General features: G+C 41.0%; 1 protein-coding gene across 2 annotated transcripts in view; it reads right to left on the reverse strand.

Moving 5' to 3' along the window:
* LOC138003628 (endoribonuclease LACTB2-like) overlaps window positions 1-25,000 on the reverse strand; it is a 98,744-nt gene that overhangs the window by 16,810 nt on the left and 56,934 nt on the right. For both annotated transcript variants that reach the window (XM_068849806.1, XM_068849805.1), the window contains one exon: window positions 1,166-1,247. In XM_068849806.1, coding sequence (XP_068705907.1) covers window positions 1,166-1,247 — 82 coding nt within the window. The remainder of the gene's footprint in view (window positions 1-1,165; window positions 1,248-25,000) is intronic.

Below are 25,000 nucleotides of genomic sequence, written 5' to 3' on the forward strand. Positions count from 1 at the left end.
ACGCAATTTGCATTCCTGTCATACACGCATCAATGTGTACAAAAGAAAACTTTGATGCGGCTTTCGCTTTTGTTGGACTTTTATTGCTTTTAAGTTGCATGCAGGCTAGAAAGGCAAATCTGTACAATCTGCACTGTATTTACGGACTTCATAACTTAAAGGCCCACCTTCACCCAAAAGTCATTGCAGTCGTTTGTTTTTGTTTTTCAAATGACGACTTGTCGAAATACGTGATGTGATTGGCTAAAGGCACTCAGGCAAATCACGTGGGAAACAACATGTCAGATATTTAGGTAATTTCGTGTTACACAAAATTCAGTTACGGTGCGCAATGACTTTTGGGCGAATGTGGGCCTTTAAATGTCCAGCTAGCATTGTTGTAATACAAGCGTCAGATCAGACAGCATGCATGGACCGAACATTGGTTGACTCAAGGTGACTTCTTGCTGACCAAAATAATTGTATCGGGAGTCATCGCTCTTAATGGCATATAAAGAGCACTGGAACTCGCATATGGCCACAAGGGATCCATCTACTTCTTAGCCTTCTCAACAAGATGGGCACCAAATCACAAGTAAACTTGATTTAACCGCGTTTTTCATTTGCTATTTGCATCATGAGTGACAGTTTGATAGCTTTTTTGATTTTTTGTCATATTTTGGCGAGGTCCAGAGCTTGGCAATTTAAAGTGCCAGCATCTTTGAACATTTGGTACATTCTGCTCATTTTTGACAACATCTGACAAATCGGTTGCAACTTTTTACACTAGTGCGACCCGGGCCTAAGTTGAAAACATTTCTTTTTAAAAAGGTATAGGACATTTAAATTCATTATATTTGTCTTTGTTTTCTATAACAACTTAACAAAAAGCTCTACATTTTCACTTTTTCACATTTCTTTCTGATGAGATTCGAGCAAGTTACTTCTTTAACGTCATTAGTTACAATGACCCAACTGGCTTTGCCAAAAGTCTTTGCATATAATTCAAAAGCCTGCTAAAATGCCTAGATACATTACCAGAGAAAAAATGTTGAAGTACTACACTCCAGACACTATAGATAATTCAACGAAAAGTTAAAAAACAGGGGAAAATTAAGGATGGAATCGTAGGGACTGCTCTTCTTGATGGTTGGGTTTAATAGAATGTACATAAAATGGCACTCACAGACATGTCCTTCTTTTTCAAGCTTTGTTAGATGATGATGGACATTGTTCTCTGCTGCCTTACGTAAATGCCATAGAGTATCCTAACAACAATAATAATAACAACAAGTATAAAAGGTGCCATAGTTATTAAAGTCCTGGGCATAACAATAAAAGGCATTGGCAAGTGCACTGAAAAATCCCAGGTTCAGGAAACATCGACAACCTTAAAATATTGTATTCTACGTTGTAATTGGTCGAGGTCACTACAAAGTCACGTGAGATGGCGCCCAGTAAGCAAGAAGTCAGCTACGTTAGGTTATCGAGGAGTCAGGCCAACAAAGTTGGCTCCTGTCAAAAAAATGAACGAGGCACTATCCCAAGAAGACGAAACTGCACTCCTTGCCAATAGACCTCTTGAGGACCGCACAGGTGTTCCACAGGGAAACCTTGTCCGACTCCTGACGAATTTAAACTCCAATATGTTTGCAATGAGCTCAACGCTCAAACGTCTCCATAAAGTGGCCGGCAAACAGGGGGAAATGATGCGGAATCTCCTTCGAAAAGAGCATGCCCTCTGCCAGCATCAGGCATTTCCAGTGACATAACATAGGTAAAAATGGGTCAAAATACATTATTGAACTTGAGCAAGAGTCAGGACGATGTGCTTGATAATATTGTTCAGGCAATGGATGAAGCCAAGCGAACTGCCAAACCTGGCTCAGACAAGTTAGCAAACGTTGCTACTAAAAGCTGGCTACGCAAACTTAGCGATGGCCAGCTCAAACAAAGAGAAATACCACCGTCCAGTAAACTGTGACAAGGTTGTTGTCGCGAAAGTTAACAAAGAGATTTGGAGCAAGTTTCCAAGGCAGGCACAAGGGAAAGATTTCAAGTTTTTCCGCCTTTAATCAAACATAACAAAGGTGGGTCATGTAGCTGTGCACTTAGAGTCGATTTTTAATGAGCCTGTGGTAATGACCATGGACGCTATTGCTTTGCTAGGGCATACTAGCTTTGAGCTTTCACAGCTCCAAACCAGAAAAAGAGAGAGCCCTAGTTTGCAACTCCTGACACTTAAGACCACCATGTTGCTTGCCCTTCTGTCCGGCCAAAGATGCCAAACTATAAATGCGCTAGATGTTTCCCACACGTTCTGATACAAATTGTGTATTTTACATATATAAAGTACTTAAAAATTTCCGAACCAGGCAAACACCTGGGCCGTCCTGATTTTTGCGTTTTCGCAAAAGACAAAAAGTTGTGTATTATTACAGTTCTTGCGAAGTATGTCAAGCCTTCCAAGTTAACCAGAGGGTCTTTTACCCAATTGTTATTAAGTTACAGTAAACCTTTCAAACCTGTATCTATCGATACAATTGCTCGTTGGTTGAAAAAGGTTCTAGGAAATGCCAGTATTAATTGATAAATATGGTGCTCACAGCATCCGGGCAGCTCCCACATCTGCTACCAAGGCAGCCAATTACTCAGTAAAGACCATCATGATGGGCCAACACCAGAACTTTTCGCAAGTTCTATGATAAGCCAATCAAGGCCAGTGAATCAGTCACTTTTGGTATTGACATTATTGTAATCCCGTCACGCTCGTTGTAACTCAACACGTCCTTGTTTATCCTACTTAGGCGGATATTTGTGTCAGTTGAGCAGTCTTTTCTCATCTTCAGTAAAGTGATTTACAATCATAAAAAACGTTTGTCTTCCCTAAGACGTAGAAACACTACATGGTGTCAGAATTTGTCGAATCCAATAGCCTCTAGTATAAAATCATGCAAAAAAAAGGCGAAGGGTCCAGTACTAGTCAAATGCCACAAGTTGTTGACTCCGCGCCGATACCTCTTCCCCCGAAGATGGACCTCACAGGAAATCTAGCAGGCTATTGGAAGAAGTTCAAGCGCATGTGGAATAATTATGAGGTAGCCTCAAGACTTCGGACCCAAAGTAACGAACTCAGGACAGCTACCTTCCTAACCTGCATTGGTCCAGACATGTTGGGTATTTACGACGGTCTCCCGTTCAACAATGACGAAGAAAAGACCAACATCGCAAAAGTCTTAGACCTCCTAGAGAAATACTTCATTGGTGAGACAAACGAAACATATGAGAGGTATTTGTTTAACAAACGTGAACAGGAATCTGGTGAGTCATTTGATCCGTATCTGACTAACTTGTGGTCCCTTGCCAAAATGAGCAACTTCGGCGAACTAAGGGACAACCTGATACACGATAGGATAGTCATTGGCATTCGGGACAATAGCATTCGTAAGAAACTGCTTGCTGAAGGCAAACTAACCCTAGATAAGTGCATCAACATATGCTGCACTAGGGTTAGGGTTAGGGTTTAGCTGATACACAAAGCCGTGCCTATGGCAGTTTCACTAGTCCAGGCGAGACAGAGCAAGACGCAGAAGCTGTACACATGATACAGTATCTACCCGTATCAGAAGAGACACAGACCGCCATCCAGAATGCTACTGAGTCCGACGACACTCTAAGGGAGTTAAAGTCAACCATAAGAATAGGATGGCCACCCAGGAAATACGAAGTTCCTGTGAATGTCGGAAATTATTTCTCCTTCAGAGACAAGCTAACCTTGCAAAACGCTATCATATTCAAGGGCGAAAGGATAGTCATTCCTTCCAGCCTTTGTAGTGATATGATGGCCAAGATTCATGCAAGTCACATTGGAATCCAGGGATGCCTACGTAGGGCTCGCGAAGTTCTTTACTGGCCCGGGATGAACACAGAGATTGAGGAATACGTTGCGAGGTGCGAAACCTGCAACAACTACCACAGTAAACAAGCAAAGGAACCCATGATCTGTCATGAACTTCCAACAAGACCATGGGAGAAAGTGGCAGTTGATATATTCGAACTCGACCAAAAGGACTTCCTCGTTACTGTCGACTACTATTCAAGCTTCTTCGAAGTGGGTCGACTTACCACGTAGACAGCAAGGGAAGTTATTAACAAGATTAAGTCCCACTTCTCGCGACACGGAATCCCAGATACGGTCATCTCTGATAACGGCCAACCGTTTGCCTCATTAGACTTGCAAGAGTTTACAAATCTCTATCACTTCGAGCATGTGACAAGCTCTCCAGGGTGCCCACAGTCCAATGGCAAGGTCGAAAATGCGGTCAAAATGGCTAAGAAGTTAATGAGGAAGGCCATCGATAGCAAGTACGACCCCTACTTGGCACTACTCGACTGGAGAAACACACCGTCTGAGATGCTAGATTCATCACCAAGTCAGTGAATCTTCGGTAGGTGGACCAAGACTCTACTACTGACGCCAAGCAAGCTTCTAAAGCTCCAGGTACCTGACGTTGATCAGAAGCTCAAACTACAGAAGTCAAAACAGTCCTTCCACTACAATAAGGGAATAAGGGAACTACAGGAGCTTAAGCCTGGTGACACAGTACGTGTACAACCACTGAAGCTGGGAAAGAAGAATTGGGTGCAAGCCCAAGTGGACGAGAAGGTAGACATAAGGTCGTACCGCATCAGGACTGAGGACAGTAGTGTGTACAGGAGGAACAAAAGACACTTGCGACGCACACAAGAGACTCCAAAAACCAAGGCTGAGGAACTGCCTGACAAAGTTTGTCGAGATGAGCCCACTCGTGCTCAAACCAAGGTCGAGGAACTGGCTGACAAAGTTAGTCCAGATGAGCCCACACCACCATCGGTGGACCACGGTAGAACAGGGTCCAGCTAGTGGTACCTCTACAACTCCAGTTCCAACAACGTGCAGTGGCAGGATTGTCAGACCTCCAGAACGTTATCAATAAACTTTTTTTTTTCAGTTTAAGAAAAAAAAAGCTGACATTGAAACTTGATTCATGATGATAAGTATATAGAGTACCAATTAGTTGTCATACCGTTTAGATTATTGAAGATACAGTCAACTCTCTCTAAGACAGACATCATCGGGACCGCCTACAGCTGTCCGTCTTAGAGAGGTGTCCGGCTTACATAGAGTCGACGTAACATGACCCCAGGAATTTTGAGATAATAATGCTGAACCTGTGCACAGTGAATACGCGTCTGTTTAAAGTTTGTTTTAAGTTATTTACTTGAACGAAACCTACCTGTTTTAGATTACAATACAATTCGGTTGTAACCTCCCAAGTTATTTTTTGAATGGGACAATGACTGATTTAATTTTAACTTGTACTGTATGTATTCCGAAGACAACATAAGAGCTGTCAATTAAACGCCTGGTGTTAAAAAGAGTCGCGTACAAGAATTTTTCTTGCCTAAATTGTAATTTGTGATCACATTCAGCACCTCGCAAGTGTGCGTTGATGATGTCAAAGTGTCCGTTGTCCGTCTAATAGTGAGTTTGGTTATAGTAAAATGCCTAAGAAACGGCTGGGACCAGCAACAGGTGTCCATCTTACAGAGGTGTCCGTTAAGAGAGTTGACTGTATTCTTATCTACTGTAACTTTCGTTTTTCTTTTTTTTATTTTCCATTGCCTCTGAAAGGAAGGGAAATGTGACATTATTGTAATCCCGTCACGCTCGTTGTAATTCAACACGTCCTTGTTTATTCTACTTAGGCGCATATTTGTGTCAGTTAGGCAGTCTTTTCTCATCTTCAGTAAAGTGATTTACAATCTTAAAAAACGTGTTGTCTTCCCTAAGACGTAGAAACGCTACAATTACTAAAGCATCATTATTACCAGAAGAGTATGCTGCATTGCATATGTTGCACTCCACTTGTGCTCATGGCCACTACTTTAAAATCTCACATGACTTCGTAGTGACTTCAACCAATTACAAAGTAGAATTTAAAAATTAAATGGGGCTTACCTGTAAGGTGAAGTTTGATTGTAATTTTACGAGTTCTTGATCAGGAGCAGAGAAGTCACGTGCCCACCACACATGATATGCAATTCTTACTCGCTGCCCTCACGCTTGGGCTGGCCACGAGCATTGGCTACTTTAAAGACTGACTGCTTGCTTAGCGCGTGCTACCTCGTGTGACTTCTCCACTCCTGATCAACAACTCGTAGAATTACAATCAAACTTCACCTTACAGGTAAGCCTCGTTTAATTTTAAAATTATATTTAAAAAACATGTTCAGCCCACCCCCAAAAAAACGTAAAACAGAAAACTCTGAATAAGTTTCAGATCTCATCATGCAGAATGGTCAGACATTTGGCATACGTAATGAGGCATGGAAAGAGAGTAATCAAGCATGAACCCCGAATAGAGATTTCACAATAAGAGAAGAAACTTTTGGTGAAGAGGGCTCTTAAATTCGACAGTTTGGGATAACTAGAGATGGATTTTTTGAAATGACATACCAGGTTTTTGTAGTTGAAGGTTAATTCTACAATTTTATGAAAAAACTAAGTGAACAGAGCGGTTCCAAGTATATCCTTTTTACTTCAAAACCTGTGCTTTTTTTGGTGTTTCTAGTAGGGGAATTGACCCTCATTATTGATATGATTTATTGAAATCAAAACGTGAGCTCCATGAAAAAACTCTAGACAAGACAAGTCAGTCATAGAAGCACATGGTTGAGCAATGACACGTAAAATACTTGATTGATGGGATCACAATAGAAGATTATATAGGTACAAGTCACACAACTTGTCACAATTATAACTCATACGAGATTGTCTCCTTACATGGTAAACAAATTTCTAGTTTCTAAAGAAACTGTGGTGCTGCGTCAGTGGCAGAGTGAAAAGCAAAATTTGGTTTCATCAAATGTGTTGATAAAGGTCGAATTACTACTGTGAACGATTTGGAAAGCTGACGTTTTGAGTGTTAGCTCTTTGTCAGGGCGAATAGAGGAATTGTGGGTGTGGTTGGTTTTTAGGTGGGTGTGGAGGAGCTTTGCCATTGATGGAAATATGACAACATGAATTTGTGAATAAATTAATGGAATGAGAGGCATTCATTGATTCTGTGAGGACAGAGTGTACCTAGTTGAAAGATGAATTTTAGTTGCAGATTCTTGCGGATAGGCCAAAAGTTGTAATGTTGTGATGGGAGTGATCAGGAAGATTAAAATGGAGTGCAACTGATTTTGATGCATCTATGACAGTGGTCTGTCAATCATCTCCCTGTTTTTCCTATGTTGGTCTTGCATAATGTGATGTTATGCAATGGATGACATTTGTGGAGCATGTAAAGTGGTTAGGGTTAGGGTTAGGGTTATTGAGAGTATTGAAGACAAGTCAGTGGAGGAAAGTAACCAGGGAAGTGAAAACTTGCAGGACAATGGATGTTCAGAAGAGCTCGCTGTGGGATCTCGAGAGAGGCTTTTGCATCGCGAAGTGCATAGCGTGTATTTAATTACTTACAGTCAAGCCAATCTTGAAAATTTTCAAACGAGAGACGAGAGAATGGTGGTGGAAGCATTCAATGAGACAAGGAGCGGGTTGGCTGATATTGTGCAGTGGGTTTGTAGTCAAGAGCAGCATTCTTCAGGTGGGACGCATTACCACATGGTAGTAAAGCTGTTGCATCCACACCGATGGTTGCATGTGTGAAGTTATCTCGATGACAACCATTCTATTCAAGTGAATTTTTCGTCTGTTCACTCCAATTATTATAGCGCCCTGAGATACACAACAAAAGAAGATCCCAAGTATGTTCAGTCTGTGAATCATCCAGATTTAATCAACAGCTAGCTAGCGCCCCACCTCGAACACAAGAGGCCAGTCTGACAATGACGGAATGCGGTGGAATGAAGAGAAAAGCAAAGAAAACCAGAAAACTGAACGCACCTCGACTCAGTATTTTCGATGTATCAAGCCAGGTATAGCAAAAGGAATAAAGTCCAGGCTAGATCTTCTTGCTCTAGCCTCTCGACAGATGAAAGAAGGAAAGGAAAATTTAGTGCAATTCATTGCTGACAGAGGAAGTAAAGTTGTTGCTGAGGCCATACAAGTAGGATGGGAAATGGAGGAAGCAGAGGAAAAATTAAAAGGAAACAAATGACAAGGATGGACATACTACAAAAAGCTCTAGATGGTCCATGTATCGCTAACTGCAATGGAGAGTGGTTGGAAGTAGATATTCTCGTACGCAATAATTTAACAGGTGGGAGATTTCAGAGTGCTGTGCTCAAGATACTTGAGAAAGGACGCGGCAAGTACCAAAATATGCTTATCTATGGTAGTGCCAATTGTGGCAAGACCTTTTTACTAAACCCGTTGAATGTCATCTACAATACATTTAGTAATCCTGCTACTAGCAATTTTGCTTGGGTTGCCGCTGAATCTGCCACGATTATTTTTCTTAATGACTTTCGCTGGAGTCCACAGGTCTTGCCTTGGCACGATATGCTTGTTCTGTTGGAGGGGCAGACAGTTCATTTGCCAGCACTGAGGTGCCACTACGCTAAGGACATTGTCTGACACTGACACAGGCAAGCATGAGTTAGTGTTCATTAAGGGAGGCTGCATAGATGAGCGGGAGACCAAAATGATGCGAGTAAGGTGGAAAATCTTCAACTTCTTTTCACAGATTCCACCTGGCGAGCAAAGAAACGTTCTGCCTTGTCCAAAATGTTTCGCCAAATTAATTCTGTCCCCTAACAGTAATGACAACAGTTCGGGATAAGTGTTGAATGAGTTCCCACCAAAGGATCGGCGAATCTCAGCATATTCCAATAAAAGTATTATGCAACTTTACAGTATTGCGTGATGGTGACGGAGTGTAAAGTGCAAACAAACGCTGGTAAACCGCGCGGTTTACCATTAGGTTTTGCCTTTTATTGCATTCCTTAGTCGTATTCTCGGCTGAAAGTCACTTTGTAGAAGACATTACTTATAATTGAAATGAATTTTCAAGAACAGCCTCAGTCCTGATCTAAATCCAATAGAGAACATGTTTAAATCAGTCAGTGACGACTTGCATGACAGTGCTATTGAGGAACAATTACAGCGAGAGAGTTTCACGCAATTGAAAGAAAAAGTGAAAAATACAATTTGCTCAGTTTCCGGTAGCCAAAATAAACAATTCAATAGAATCCATGGACAGGCGTATACAACTCATACTAGAAACACAAGGACAGAGACTAAAATATTAAATATGTATCTGTATGTTTTCAGATAAATATAATGCAATTTACATTTACACAATTATCCTATTGAATATTATATAATAATCACTGATAATAGTTTGGAACTAACATGTAATTCTTATTACTTTGCATTTGGCAACAGATGCACAAAAGGAAATCTGCTGTGTCTATGTGCTGTGCATGTTTTGCCTTAGTCGAATCATGTGCGGTAAAGGTCAAAACGGTTTACCGTTGTCAAAATAGAAGTTGGTCTGTTGACAATCTTATTTTATTACATGCTGTGGTTAACCATTGTGAAAAGGCTGAATTTCAAGATGGCATTGCTTGGCTGTATCTTAAGCAATTTTGCGCTCACTTGTTGCAAAGCAGTCTTTGCGACTGCTGAATTCTGGCTTGGGTCATTGTCTTGAATGAAGAGTCTTGTATTTCCTTTCTTTGATTCCACAAACATTTGCTCAAAAGTGTTATCAATGAAAGATGCAAAACAATTTCCTGTCATATGTTCATATTCGTGGCATAAAATAACTCCTACATTGTATGAAATCGCCACTAAAGACTTGACTACCTTCCCTCCAGATCCAACTTTACTCCCTTTCGCTGTGCAATATTTGTTGAGACCTTCAGATTTTTTGCAGTAGATCCTTCCAGTAGGAGCTCGTGCTTGATCAAGCAGGTTGGTCTTGTGTGCAAAAGCAACTCCGTCCAAGTAGAAAGCAATTTTATGAGTCCATAATTATAGCTCCTTGTCATACTCTTCTCTCACCTTTTTGGCAAATGTGGAGATAAAAGTACCCTTTGCTATTTAAGAATGTTCCCAAAGTGCGAACTGACATATCACTTTCCGAGATGTTTGCCTCATTCATGAGTCGCTTGGCAGTAAAGTTACCTTCTGTACGTCTCAGTTTGAGTAGAGCCCTTATAAGGAGTCTCTCTTCTCTGGATGACAACTTTCTTGGCCTTCCTCTTCTCTGGTGGGTGACACTTAGGGTTAGAGTTTGCAAATATGTTGAAGGAGTGTTAAATTCTTTTAACACTTGCATTACTGTTGCTGCAGATCGGTCGACTTTTGCTGCAATTTCTCGCAGAGAATACCTCCTTTCCATGTACAGAAATCTGATGAGTGCTCGTTCTTCCGCCGAGGTTTTCCTATTGTACACCATACTTGCTTTTTTCACTGAACTGTGTGACTAATCACACTTAACTTTTATGTCTGAGTAAAAAGAAAAATTCTCCTACCCGTGACTATTGCGGCCAGGCTGCATTCATATGTCATTTTTAAAGACCTAAAATAACATTTTATATTTTTCCTATCTTGCGCCAAACAAACGTTACAGCAAGATCTTCCCAGCTGGCGCCGTCTTTCTGGACTATTCAAGAAAACTACTTAACAATAAATGACAACGTCTGATATTAACCAGATGGCTTTTTGCAACTCACACAATCATCACCAAAAATCCTTGAAACACCCCTTTCCCCTTGACAGTGTTGAGACGACATTTTACTGTTTGACTGGCTACACCAACATTGAAGAAGGGAGGGGGACGAAAACGGTGCGAGAATGTTCAAACTGTTTCAAGGTTTTTGTCTAAGATTGTAGCTCCCATTTTGGTTCCCATTGCGACACCGTTGATTTGCTTGTAGTAGCTTTTGCCAAATAAAAAACAGTTGAAGGTGAGAACCAGTTCAGCCAGACGAACTAAAGTTTCCGAGCTTGGTTTTTTAACAGGACGTTGGTTCAAAAAACATTTGAGTGCTTGGAGGCCTTCATTCTTGGAGATTACAGTGTATAAAGATGTTATGTCCATAGTGAAAATGATTTTGCTTTCGCCTGAGAAATTGAAAGTACGGAAAATATCAAGTGCACAGTTGCTGTCTTTGATGTACGAAGGTAGTGACTTGATTATGGGTGTCATGATTTTGTTGAAATAGCTCGAGATAAGTTCAGTTGGGCAACTGCATGCTGAAATAATTGGATAGCCTGGGTTGTTGGGTTTGTGAATTTTAGGTTTGAAATAAATGCATGAGGTCCTAGGAGCATTGATGATGAGATTTTGGTTGTTGAGCGGTAGTTCTTGTTTGGTTATGAGTTCCTGAATGGTTTTTTTGACAATTTTTTGGTTAGTGGATGTTAGGTCTTTGTTGATTTTGGTGTAAAAAGTGGTGTCCGAAAGTTGCCGAATTGCTTCTTGTTGGTAGATGCGCCAAACAACTATTGCGCCACCTTTGCCGCCTGCTTTGATGACAAGGTCTTTCCGGTTTTTGAGATTTATGAGAGCAGTCCATTCTTAGAAAGGCTGGAAAGTTTGGTGTTCTGATGGAAGTTTAGTTTATGAACATCACAGTGGCATTTTTTGATGAAAAAGTTGATTGATGCGAATTGGCCCTCCGGTGGAGTCCATTTTGATTTACGCATGGTTAGTGTTTAAAAAACGTCTTCTTTTGTAGTGTCTGATAGGTCTTGTTTTACATGGTAAAATGCTTGTAGTTGAATGAAAATTTTCGACATCTTGTTTGGTTGTGAGTTTGTCGGGTTGTTATAGGAACGAAGTTAAGGCCTTTGCTAAGAACAGATTTTTCAGCGTCCCAAAGTGGTAGACTTTCTGGAATTAAGACTGCAGTGTTTTGGTTCTGGTTTTCGAGAGATGTTACCCTGTTTTCTTGAGGATTCATGAGGTTTTCTAGCTTGTGGTTCTTAGTTTGTTCTTTTTAATTATTATTTTACTTTATTTTTATTGCATTACGACAAAACCATGCTACTTACAATACAATGCTCACACTGTTTATTTTCTGATACCTCCACTTCTTACACTATGATACCTACACTATTCGCATTACAATACAAAATACAATACTTACACTACTTACAAAACGATACCAACAATATTTACAGCACTATACCCATACATATATCCTTTTCATGCATTAGCATAATGCACGTGTTAGCTGGTTTACTTTTAGCTCTGAAGTTTTTAAGCTTTTTTATTCCCTATCAGCATCTATTACAATCCCAACTGCAATGGAATAGCTGCGAAAATATCTATACTACCGTTAGGGCAAATACCAGATCAAACCTACATTGGAAATGAAGGTTTTGTTGTATCCTAACTTCGAGCATTTCTTCGCACCAATCTGGTGGAATCCTACAAAGATCACTCTCACGGCCAAGGTCAAGCGGTTCACTCCTCCAACCACCTTGTGTAGCAACTCAGTCTCTCATCCAGTTATTAAACTGGTACATGACATCGAAGTGAATCCAGGTCCTAATAGCCTTCTAAAGAGAGTCCGTCAACAACAACAACAACATTAAAATTGCGCATCTTAATGTATGTTTGCTCAAGAACAGAGGGCACTTTGTTCAGGTGAAGGACACCGTCACATCACATAACGTTGATATTTTTACAATCTTTGAAACATGGCTAGACTATGCTGTATCTAATCTGGAGATGGAAATACCTGGGTATGATATTTATAGAATCAATCACCAAAACAAGAGAGGCGGAGGAGTGTGCATTTACGTGCGACAAATTTAAAGTCATTTCTTGTCTGCACCACCTATCGGCCTCTTGCAACGCCAACTATGTCGCTCGACACTGACCTTGGTGCGAGCCTAATCTCTGCATCTCTTCTGAACAAACCGATCTACATACTTGGGGACATGAACTGTAATTTGTTACAGCCTGAACTAGTCGATTCCCAAGCTTTTGTGAACTTCTGCCGAACATACAATTTAAGCCAAGCTTTACTAGATATAATTCTTGTGTCAAAAGCAAAGTACATCACTGAAGCTAAAGTTTTACCATCATCAATAAGTGATCACGATCTTGTTCATGTTAACGCTGAGGCTGAAAAAGCAGTGAAATCCATCCACGTTTATGACTATCAGAAGTTTCAAAAATTATTCCTCGGAGAGATTTAATAATCAAATCACAAGGACATCCTTGTCAGTTCTGGAAACCTTTGACGATAAACGTCACCCCTTTAATTTGTTGTTTAATGAGATTTTGGATAGACATGCACCTTTAAAAACTATTTGCCTGCGAGGACGACCGAATCCTTACATCACCGATGAGTTTCACGACCTAATGGCAACAAGAGATGGCTGGAAACATAAGGTCAAACAAACTAAAGATCCGTTGGCTTGGACGAGCCACAAGAGCTATTTTCGGCAAAAGAAACGGAAAATTCGCCTTGCTGAAGAGGAATTTATGGAACAACAAATCAAAGAAAACCGGAACACCAATACCATGTGGAAAGTCATTTGTAGTTGTATTCGTAAAAAATCTGCTTCGCAGAGTTCTTTTTCATTGGACGTAAACACTGTGGCCAACGAATCCAATAACTTCTTTGTAAACATTGGTAAGAATACAATTCAGAAAATCAGCACTCTGGCTGAACAATTCCAGTGTGAAGCACACGGTTCCTCGTTTACCCCTCGGGAATGACCTGTGTCTCAACAGTTTGTTTTCGACGCTAATGTGAACATCAGCCAAGTACAAAAGATTATCGAATCTGTGGCAACAATTAAGTCCCCTGGAATAGACAAGATCCCAATTCGTGTTATTAAGGACTGTCTACCTGCCTTTCTACCTTCAATCACATCGATTAAGTAATGCCACCTTTCTTTCTGCTCAATTCCCCAACGTTTGGAAAATTGCGGAAGTGACACCTATTTTGAAGGATGGCGACTGGGACATTCCTAACAATTACAGGCCTATTTCACTGTTACCTGTACTCTCAAAGATTTGTGAGAGAGTTGCCCATGATTAGCTAACGTCCTTTTTAATAACAAACCAATATCTGTCACCCAAACAGTGCGGTAACAAGAAGTGGAACTCTACTGAGACATCTATCTTACAAACAACTGATGCAATCCTTTAAGCCATTGATAAGAAACAGTTAACAGCCACTGCGTTGCTTGACATGAGCAAAGCCTTTGATAGTGTTAACCACAGAATCCTTCTGTCCAAGCTTCAGGACATTGGATTGTCACCTACCACTATCAAATGGTTTGGCAGCTATCTCCAGGTGCGCTACTAAGTTGTTAAAATTCATAATGCTACATCAGCCCAACTTCCTATGACTCGTGGAGTGCCACAAGGAAGCATTCTGGGACGGCTGCTCTTTAGTATCTACACTACCAATCTTCCTAGCATTCACACCACAGTTCCCCTCAGTGCTATGTCGACGATACTAAACTGATATTAAATTTCAACCTACAGGATCAGGCAAACGCGATTGCCAAATTAAATGAAGATTTATGCAGAATAAGTAACTGGACTTTTAGAAATCATCTCCTTATTAACCCTAGTAAAACTATGTTAATTATCTTTGGCAGCAGAGCGATGGTCAGCAAAGTAGAGGATTTTCGTCCAACTTCGTTAGGAAAGGTAATTACACCGGCTACCATTGCTAAGGATCTGGGAGTCATTCTGGATCCCTGCTTGACATATAATGATCACATAGCTTCAACAGCGTCCGGTTGCATGGCACACATAGGCCAGATTAACCGAATTAAACATGTTTTTGACTCAACCACCTTAACCATTATATTTAATGCCTTAGCAAGCTATAATATTGTTGTAATGTTTGGAGCAACACCTCTGAGTACAACTTAAGTAGGATCCAAGCTGTACAAAACTTCGCGGCTCGTATTGTCAGCAACTCAAGGAAATACGGCCATATTTCCCCTATCCTTAAAGATCTAAAGTGTTTACCTGTGAGACAGCAGTTGTATTATCGCCATGCAATAATGGCCTTCAAATGTATGTCAGGGTGCACACCAGCCTCTTTATTTTCTAAATATATTCAAAAAGCTATGATCACCAGGCGTACAACAAGGAACTCTCAGATGCTAAATATTCCTTTGTATAAAACAGCCACAGGGCAAAGAACCTTTTACTTAAGAACAGTCAAACTCTGGAACTCACTGGATTCTACTCTTAAGTTGAAAGCAAAACTACAGGACTTCAAACGTTGCTTGAAGAGATGCCTCATCTCAAATTTTTTAGTGACTTAATTGCTCTATTTATGTTGTTTTTATCTCATTAATTAATTTGTTCATTAATAATTAATCGGTTTGTTTATTTCATTTTACTTACTAGTTAATTGTTAATTAATTTGCTTGTATATAGCATTAGTTATCTCTTTATTCTGAAAAGCCCATTTGGGACGAATAAAGTATGTGTGTATGTAAACACACACACACACACACACACACACACCTCCAATCCCTAATTATTACTTACGTGGTCAAGTCTGTTCTTTATTCGACCAGTTACATACACAGACCAAACAGACCTCACAAGGTGGTGACTACTCGGATACTTATGTCATAAACTTGAAAAGGTAAGATAGAAAGAGCGAAATGATGTTTCTGTGTAAGGAGCTTATCCCATTTTTTGTAATGGAAAGAGAGCTTGTCAAGTCTTCACTCCCTCAGGTTCAGCTCAGGTTGTCGAAACATCAGTCAATGTCACCTCAAACAGTCCTTCTCAGGACTGCACTCAACAGGACGATCATACTTAATTATGATATGACTCCTGGGCTCAAACCATCTACGATTTCATAAACTGCATTCACTTTTACCAAAATATTGCACGTGTTTGTAAAACGTTTTTGAGTTTACAGCTGTAAATGTATTGTTTCGAGAGATATATGAGGTGATTATATAGAAACGAGTCTTAAAGTGATCGAGTGATACCAAAAATGATATCAGCCTCAGAAACTGTGTAGTTTCCGAAAACAGATTGTATTGAAAACCAGAAATGTGTTACCACAGAGCACTGAAAAAACAAATGAGGCATCTTTTCCTCTATTGTATGGATGGATCCCTCTTTGATCTACGTCGCCTCACAGCCAAGACAAAGAGCCTACAAACCCTCCTTTAAGTAGTCCTCTTCGCCGACGACTGCGCCCTGGTGGCCCACACCGAAACAGAACTGCAGCGGATGATGGACCGTTTTTCAGATGCCTCCGAGCTCTTTGGCCTGACAGTCAGTCTCGGCAAGATCAAGGTGCTCCACCTTGACACAACCTTTACTAATGTCGAAAATTTCAAGTACCTTGGAAGCACTATTTCTTGTGACGGCTCCCTAGACAAAGAGTTAGGTACAAGAACCAGCAGGCAAGCCAGGCACTGGGCAGACTACGCAATAGAGTATTGAACCAGCATAACATCACGCTGTCAACAAAGCTGAAGGTCTACAATGCCGTGGTTCTTCCCTCCCTTCTCTACGGCTGCGAAACATAGACAATGTATTGCAGGCATATGAAGAAGTTGGAACATTTCCACATGCGAGCTCTCCGATCCATACTCGGTATCTGCTGGCAGGACCGAGTTACCAACTTAGAGGTACTGGACCGTGCCAACTCTAACAGCATCGAGTCCATACTCCTCCAGGTGCAACTCTGATGGGTGGGGCATGTCATCCGAATGGAGGAGTTCTGGGTTCCCAGGCGCCTGATGTATGGAGAGCTCCAGCTTGGCAAGCGAAACCAAGGCCGCTCCAAGCTGAGATACAAAGACACTGTGAAAGCAAACCTCCAGTGGTGCCACATCAAGCCCAGAATTGGAAGAGCGTGCAATGGACAGACCAGTATGGAGAGCGTCAATACACAAAGCTGTGTCCAACTTTGAGGAAGCTCGTAGCCAGAAACTCAATGCTGCCAGAGAACGACACCACAAAGCACCATCAGCAGTGATCACGACAACGGATTTCCAGTACCCCCACTGTTCAAGACTCTGCGCCTCTAGGCTAGGACTGCAGAGCCACCTCCGTGTGCACAGATGAGCAGCAAAGCGCAAAAGTCATCATCGGATCCGATGGACAACCACCATGGCAAAAAGTCACTCTTCCCAATCTTAAAGAGAAAAGGTATAATTCTAAACTTTGTATTTGTACAGTCGAACCTCGATTATCCGGACTCGTTGGGACTACACAAAATAGTCCGGATAATCGAGGGTCCGGATAATGGAGAATATGAATATTGATGAGGAACAAAAACTGATTACATTAAGAAAGTGACATTTAATCGTGAAACAAAACATTTGCAAGTCGTTGGGAAAACAATATGGTCTACCATATCTTCACTGTCCGTTGTGAATACCTGTACACGTGTCGGCAAACGTCTTGATCTTTTCCTTGCTCTTGTGGATATCAGATATCTGCCGTCTACTAACTGACAAATTGGTTCCTTTTTCTTCTTTCTCTAATCGCAAAATTATAGCCTGTTTATCTTTTATCGAAAGAACGGATCGCTTACGCTTCAAAGACATGATGATCGTGAATAAACATTTGTGACGTAGTGTAGCTAAGTGTAGCTTGTTTAGCCAATAGAGCGTGAAATTTCGCTTAGCAACAAAGCACCTCTAAGCCAATCAGAACTCATTCAAAAGTTCTGCATTAGTTACGACGTGTGCGAGCGCTGCTTTATTTTGCTTTTTGAAAGAGAAACAAACTTGCGTTTACTTTACTTTTCAACGCTGTAGCTGTAACTCTAACCCTAACCCTAACCTAACCCTAAAAGAATATGGCTAGGGATCTTGATGATAACTAATAAATATTCATGACAAAATTGGGACCAGAGAAAAAGTCCGGATAATCGAGAAATCCGGATAATCGAGGTCCGGATAATCGAGGTTTGACTGTATTAGCACGATTTTGTATCAAAAGCACATTTGAAGGGGATTGAGTAAATAGTTTCCCAGTCTAGGGAGAATTCATTAGAGGTACATTGTGCTTCAAATGTCTTTTTCACTGTGGGTGGCTTGGATATCTTTGAAATGATAATGATAATGATTCCATCTCCGAATGCTCCACCCTGTCATTAAAGGTATTGTTTTTAGAAGTAAAGTCACTGCTTACGAGCCTAGAAGGCTCATCAGGCCGGCGCTTATCTCCAGTTTCCGTAGCATGAAGCGACTAGGAGTACCGTATTTATACTTTCCCCTGGATAGTCCATCGCAGGGTTACCCCCAGCATTACGCTGGTACCCATTTATACACCTGGGTGGAGAGAGGCACCGTGTCTTGACCAAGAACACAATGTCCCCGGCCAGGCCCTGAACTCGGACCACTCGATCGGGTGTCAAGCGCACTAACCGTGAGGCTACCGCACCTCCCACACTTTTAGAAGTACCTCTCTGTTATTCCAAGCAATAAGCTTTTTCCATTTGGGTGGAAGAGAATGGTACAGACCCTTGAGATAGAGTAGATCTAATACATTTAGTTGCAATTCTGTTATATGTGGCTTAATACAGACCAAGTCAAATAAGTCCCCGAATTGCAGAGAATAACCTTTGGTTGAATACAGATTTTCCATCCATATAAAAGTGGGTATTGTTCCAAGTAACTGATTAACTATCTCATCGAGAGAAGAGGGATTGGAGTAGTTCAAAGTGGCCCAAGCAATCAACCATTCCTTATAAAATCTTGGTAGTTCTAAAGGTAGTTTCGAATAATTAAAATTACAAAGAAATAATACCTTACCTCCAACTTTTTTTCAGATCATGAATTGAGGCGCATTTCCAAGAAGGTGACGAATCATCCAAGAACTTTTCAATACAAGTGATTCTCTGCGCGTTAATCATAGATTCAATATGAGGCACCTTCAGACCCCCTTCATTAATGTTATTTATCAAAGAAACACGTTTCACTTTATCTTTGCCTTTCCAAATAAAGTTGTACAGTATTTGGTTAATTTCTTTTGTAAAGTCTTTATTGGTACCAATTAAGCTCATACAATATAAGATTTTTGGTTTAGTTTGTTTCAAGTTGTTGAAGAGTTTGGAGTTGAGAGCCTGGATTTTGACGAAAATAGATCATAGTAAGGCTGGGACATACAATGGAGAGCTGAGGGCGACATTTGATGATTGCTTGTTCAGTTTGTTGCCTTTAGAGCACATGGCTCTGATCTTACTTCCCAAAGTGTTTTGGGCTTGCTTAATTTCGTGAAGGTATATTTGATTGAAGTTGGAAACATTGGAGAAAGTGCAACAGGAACCTTTGGAAATTACTTTGTGTTGGAGACACCAGCTGATGAAATTGATGGGAGTACAGAATGTACTTTGACTGAAAATGTGCATGGCTAACGTAATGCTAAATTACTAGAAATGGAAAGAAAAGAATAGAGGTAGATTACGATTTTCTGGCATAGCTCCTCGGTGAGTGTCTTGAGGTTTGGCATCCTGTGTTTTGGCATCTTAATTGCGAGGAATAAAGGAGGTCGCAGCGATTGAAAAGTAAACTAATTTCTAGTTTCTAGCCATCCACATTTTTACTAGTGCCTCCTAGCACTGAAATATTTTTTGAACCAACGTCCTGTTAAAAAACCAAGCTCGGAAACTTTACTTTGTCTCGCCGAACTGGTTCTCACACTCAACTATTTTCATTTGGCAACAGCTACTACAAACAAATCAACGGTGTCACAATGGGAACCAAAATGGGAGCTGGATATGTCAACCTTTTCCTAGGCTATATCGAACACGAATTCTTTCTAACTACAACAGACCAAAACCTGATCTTTACAAACGTTTTATCGATGACTGCTAGGAAATGTGCCAATTTTTCAAAAAACGTGGCAACCCTGACTGCACTGTCACTACGGGCAAACATCGTGCCCAAGAAATCAATCGAGAAACCCCACTAGAAATGTCACAGAACAAAGAAAGCAACAGAATTCCATTGACCCTCACCCACCATTCACAAAACCTTGCAGTCAAAAATGTAGTTCTCAAAAACTTCAAAATTACCTGCATATATTTCCTCTAACAACGCAGTTCATTCAAAGGTAACAAAAACATAGTTAACTTTCTTGTTAGGAGTGCATTTAAGTCTTAATTAAGTGTAGTACGATCGTCCAGGTGAGTGTAGTCCTAAGAAGGACTGTTTGAGATGACATTGACTGCATGCAGACATTTCGACAACCTGAGTCATCTTCACAGTCAGGTGATTTGTGTGATGTCAGTAATAATAATAATAATAAAAAATAATAAAATTTATTTATACCGCGCAAATTCAACTATGCAGTTTTCAAGTGCGCCTTACAATAATAGAACAATATATAACACTATATAGTCAAAATTACACGAATGAATAATTATCTAGTCTATAAATTACAATACAATATCAGAAAAAGCTTTTTCAAAAAGATGAGTCTTCAAATTACGTTTAAAAACTCTAAAATCGGAAGTGCATGAAGTAGACACCATAAGAACTTCAATCGTAGATGTCATTGGTGAACTTATTCGTGATGTTATTGGTAGACTGTCAGTTGAGACTAGATGCAATTGGTTGGGAAGACTAAACAAGGATTGGTGCATTTCGATCTGTGTATGGGTCTAAGGTCTGTATGTGTATCGTAGAATACGTTGGGCAGTACTGTGATAGAGTAAATCAGTGTGTTGTTTGTCTGTTGATGTCGTTGATGAGTCATTTGTAGGGTGCGGGAAGTTGTAGGCATCGATTTATTGGTGTCTGTTCTAAGTTAGTAAAGCGCCTTTCCAGTACGATCCGTTGGTAGTAGTTAGTGCTGTAGCTAACACATGCAGCAGAGTCCCAGTCAAATCTGTGGTTTGTGTGTAGATGGTGTTCAGCAATGTTATTGTTGATGGCACCGTTCCTCGTTGTTTCCCTATGTTGAGCCAGTCTAGTGTTCAAATTTCTGCTGGTCTCACTGATATAAGTGGCTTGGCAGTCGCAGCATTTGATCTTATAAACTGCTCCTTGTCTGTCCTTAAGTTGGTCTTTGTCTTTGATGTTAGTCAGCAGTTTTCGTAAGATAGTGATGGGTCTATGAGCAACACGGATCTTGTAAGGCTGTAGGATCCTAGTGATAACCTCAGAAGTTCCTTTGATGTAGGGTTTAGTCACTGTATTGGTCGGTGTCAGGTTAGTGTTTGTTGTGTTAGGGTCTGTATGTAAGTGTTGAGTGTAACGAAGTCGCAGTTGTAGTTGTTCTTAGTGAAAATGTTGTCTAAGTACTTATGTTCGTCTGCTAAGCTGTGGTGTGAGTCACAAACCAGTAGCATGCGTCTCGTTAATGAAACGTTAAACATCTTTCATTGAACTCCTCTAAGACATCTTGATAACAGCCAAGATGGGATGAAACTGACACACACATAAATTACAGACGACTTAAATATGCACAACCGGGTACATACCACGCAGGGTATTCGTTCGCACCAAATGTTAACTAAATATGCTAATAGATATCGACACATCTTCCCCGTTAACGAAAGAAAATAATATATAGATATTGACACATCTTCTCTGTTAATGAAAGAAAATAAAATAAACAAAACAAAATAAAATAAAATAAAATAAATAAATAAATAATTCTGGACCAAGTCATTGAGATTTCACTGTGACAATGTCTGCAAGGCACACATCCTTACAGCGTTTTAAGATGTTCTTACACGACTGAAACAGTCACAACATCATAAAATCCTTGAAACGTGCAGGAGGTCTTCTTTGTCTCGTGGATCTCTTAAGCGGCTGGGCTGTATCTTCAGGTACAGAAGATGGTGATGCGGATTCACCCACACAATCAGTTTCAATGGGAGACAACACAGGGTTAACCAAAGGAGTTTCAGGAACAGGACCTGGCGATGCAACAGGAGCCCATTGAACTTCAGCAAAGGGTTCAACTTCCTCAGAAGTCTGTGTATTCTGTGGTTCCGCAGTTCGCCAGATGTCCTTTTGATTTCAATGACGAACCACTCTTTCAACTAGGACCTCGCACGATCGGGGAGCAACTTCTCTGAGACATTCAGCTGGTCTCCATATTAACCAAGGTGAACGGACGCGGATTGTTTCGCCAGTCTTCACAGGGGAAAGGACGTGCTTGCCACGATTGAAGTTCCTGTGCTCATAATCTTTCTGAGCACACAGTTTAGCAGTGTTGTTGACAAGGCTAAATTCAGGCGTTAGAAGACTTCCGCAACTTGGCAGTAAAGTCTTACAGCGGCGGCCCAGAAGACGTTGTGCAGGGCCGGTATTCATGCCCTTACTCGGTGTATTACGGCAATCCAGGAGAGCTTGGAATTCACTGACACCTGCGGCTCGACACTTCATGAACAGACATTCAACAGTACGAACAACATTCTCGGCCTTACCATTACTTAGCGGGTAACGGGGACTTGAAGTAACATGCTGAAAGTTCCATTGGTCTACAACTTTTGCGAACTCAGACGAGGCAAAGCAAAGCCCATTATCCGTGACCAGTGTATCTGGCACTCCAAATCGGCTAAAGGTGGCCATTAGACTTCTGATCACCAACTTGGAGGTTTCAGACGAAAGGGAATCAACCTCTGAAATAGTCGACAACAACCAGCAGAGCTCGGCCTGAGTGAAAACAGATGTCTGCAGCAACCTTGGCCCAAGGGCGAAGCGGAACATGTTGAAGTAATGGTTCATAAACTTGTGAGTCGCAATGTGTAAGGCAAACGTCACACTGACCCACAAAGTCCTTCATTTGGGTGCTCATTCCGGGCCAGGACATGCACTTGCAAAGTCGGTGAAGGCACCCCCCCCCCCCTCCCCCCCCCAGGCCAATGTGACTTGAGTGAGCTAGGGACATAAACTACTTTCTGAGGTTACTGAGAACAAACAGGCCAGGTCCACGGAAAACCAGGTTCCCTTAAAAAGTCAACGCATCAGGAAACTGGAAGAAAGGGCACAAGACTGGACCGCACTCAAGAATGTTGCCAGGTCAACCTTCTAGGGTGACTTGTCAAAGATCAGCACAAGCGGGATCTTGGGCTGATTCCTGCTCAATCCACGTTAGCCGAGAAGGAGAAACTCGCAAGTTCTCAGTTTGATCAACAAGCTCAAGAGATTTCACTTCCTCTGAAGGCAACACTTCTCTGAAATATGCATGGCTGAGCGTATCCGAGGATTACCAAGCAGTCAAGGAAAGGAATCTTACCATCATCCTCGATCTCCTTGGTAAACTGAATGTGGGCGTTTTGTCTGTTGAGATGTTCATGAAAATCGTCGCTTTCGTCTTTGTGTAGAGCTGTGAAAGTATCGTCAACGTAGCGTGTTCATTCGCAACTTGCGAGGGCTTGTTCCTCGATGCTTCGCATAAAGTTTTCCGCAACAACGGAAACCCGTGAACCCATAGCTGTTCCGTGTAACTGTTTGTAGTGTTTACCATTGTACTGAAAGTAGGTAGACGTAATGCAGAGGTTCAGCAAGTCAGGCTCGAAACGTCAGCTTTCCAAAACGTTTGATAAAACCAAATTTTGCTATGTTCTTACATGAGCAAAGATCTTTATAAGATAAAACCTTTTGTTGAAGATAAGTGTTTTCCGAACAATTATACCAAATTTTCGACTTGATTTGAGCATGGGAAGTATTATCACTTTGCATTTGAAGAACTAGGGTCCTGAATTCGCTCGTGTTCTCAAGTGAATCTATTGTTTCACTGTTTAACAATCGTTGGTAAGAAAGAAAAATAGACTTCAGCAATAGGTGTGAAGAGGAACTCATCAGAAACGCAGGATATTGAATTGCAAGTGATGATCCACTGAAATGTAGATGGGAACGATTCGAACTTTTCCCTTCAAATAAACAGAACCGTGCTGTGGGAGGAGACGGATAGAACCACAGAGCTTTCCTTCTGTCAGTCTTCAACCGTGTGACAATGAATTTGTTCTGGTGTACAAACAAAGCAACCAACGCAAAAACCAAACTACCAAGAGATTAGAGACAAAATAAATGGGAAATGAGGGCGGAAGGGTTGGCGCAGTGGTAAGATCTCTGCCTTCCAACCCTAAGGTCCCGGGTTCCATTCCCGGTTCTGCCGAGAGTGGAATATTTGGCGACCTTCTTTCCCGCTGAAGTTCACTCAGCTTTCCATCCTTCCGAGGTCAGTAAAATGAGTACCAGCATGCACAGACTGCTTAGAAGTGGCTGCAATTTGCGCCTGTATTGTAAAGCGCCTTTGAGACTTGTGATAAAGGCGCTATATAAATGCACCACTTTACTTTACTTTTTTACAAGGGAAAAGCCTCTGCTTGAAGGGTACTGTATGCCATCTCAGATGTTCATGCATAGAAAAACACTTGGGAACAAACACAAAACAGGTGATTGACGCCACTTTGCCTATGCTCAAAGAATTATGCATGACAGTGACTTTAAGAACACTGCTCGGTTGATCTTAAAAATGTCGGAAAAAGGAGCGGATGGGGGTAGTTGTGGAATGAAAGCGATGAAAGAAAAGGGGGGAAGAAAAGGGGAAAAGAAAGGGGTCTTTCATTAAGATTAAATAACTGACCTTCAACTTTCAATCATTTGGTGGCTCTTAAAAGAGCGTTTTTTTCCCTTTCCCTCCTTGAATCCCTCAGTGCACCCCAGCGAGGTATTTATAATAATAATAATAATAATAATAATAATAATAATAATAATAATAATAATAATTTATTCCTTTCTAATGCGCATCTTTACATGACTATGATCAGATGGATATTTAATCATAATGAAAGACCCCCTTCTGAAGACAATGCAGAGGCGTTCGACAGGACAGGATACTGGCAACCAATGATCGATGCTCTCTCAAAGCATTCACACATTATGACGCACAATATCAACTAAAGCTAAATGTCCCAAGAACAATAGGCATTCTGCGCAATGTCATAAAAATAAGTTTGCTCTGCGCAGTATTAAGTCATTATCAAACATCTTAAAAGACATTTTAGAGAATACCAGAAGTTGCTTTGCCTCTTAAAATTTTCACACTACTCAGTCACGAAAATGCCTTATTTCCCCAATGTACAAGACAATCCA

Source organism: Montipora foliosa, chromosome 5 (genome assembly GCF_036669935.1).
Source record: "Montipora foliosa isolate CH-2021 chromosome 5, ASM3666993v2, whole genome shotgun sequence".
Taxonomy (NCBI): Eukaryota; Metazoa; Cnidaria; class Anthozoa; order Scleractinia; family Acroporidae; genus Montipora; species Montipora foliosa.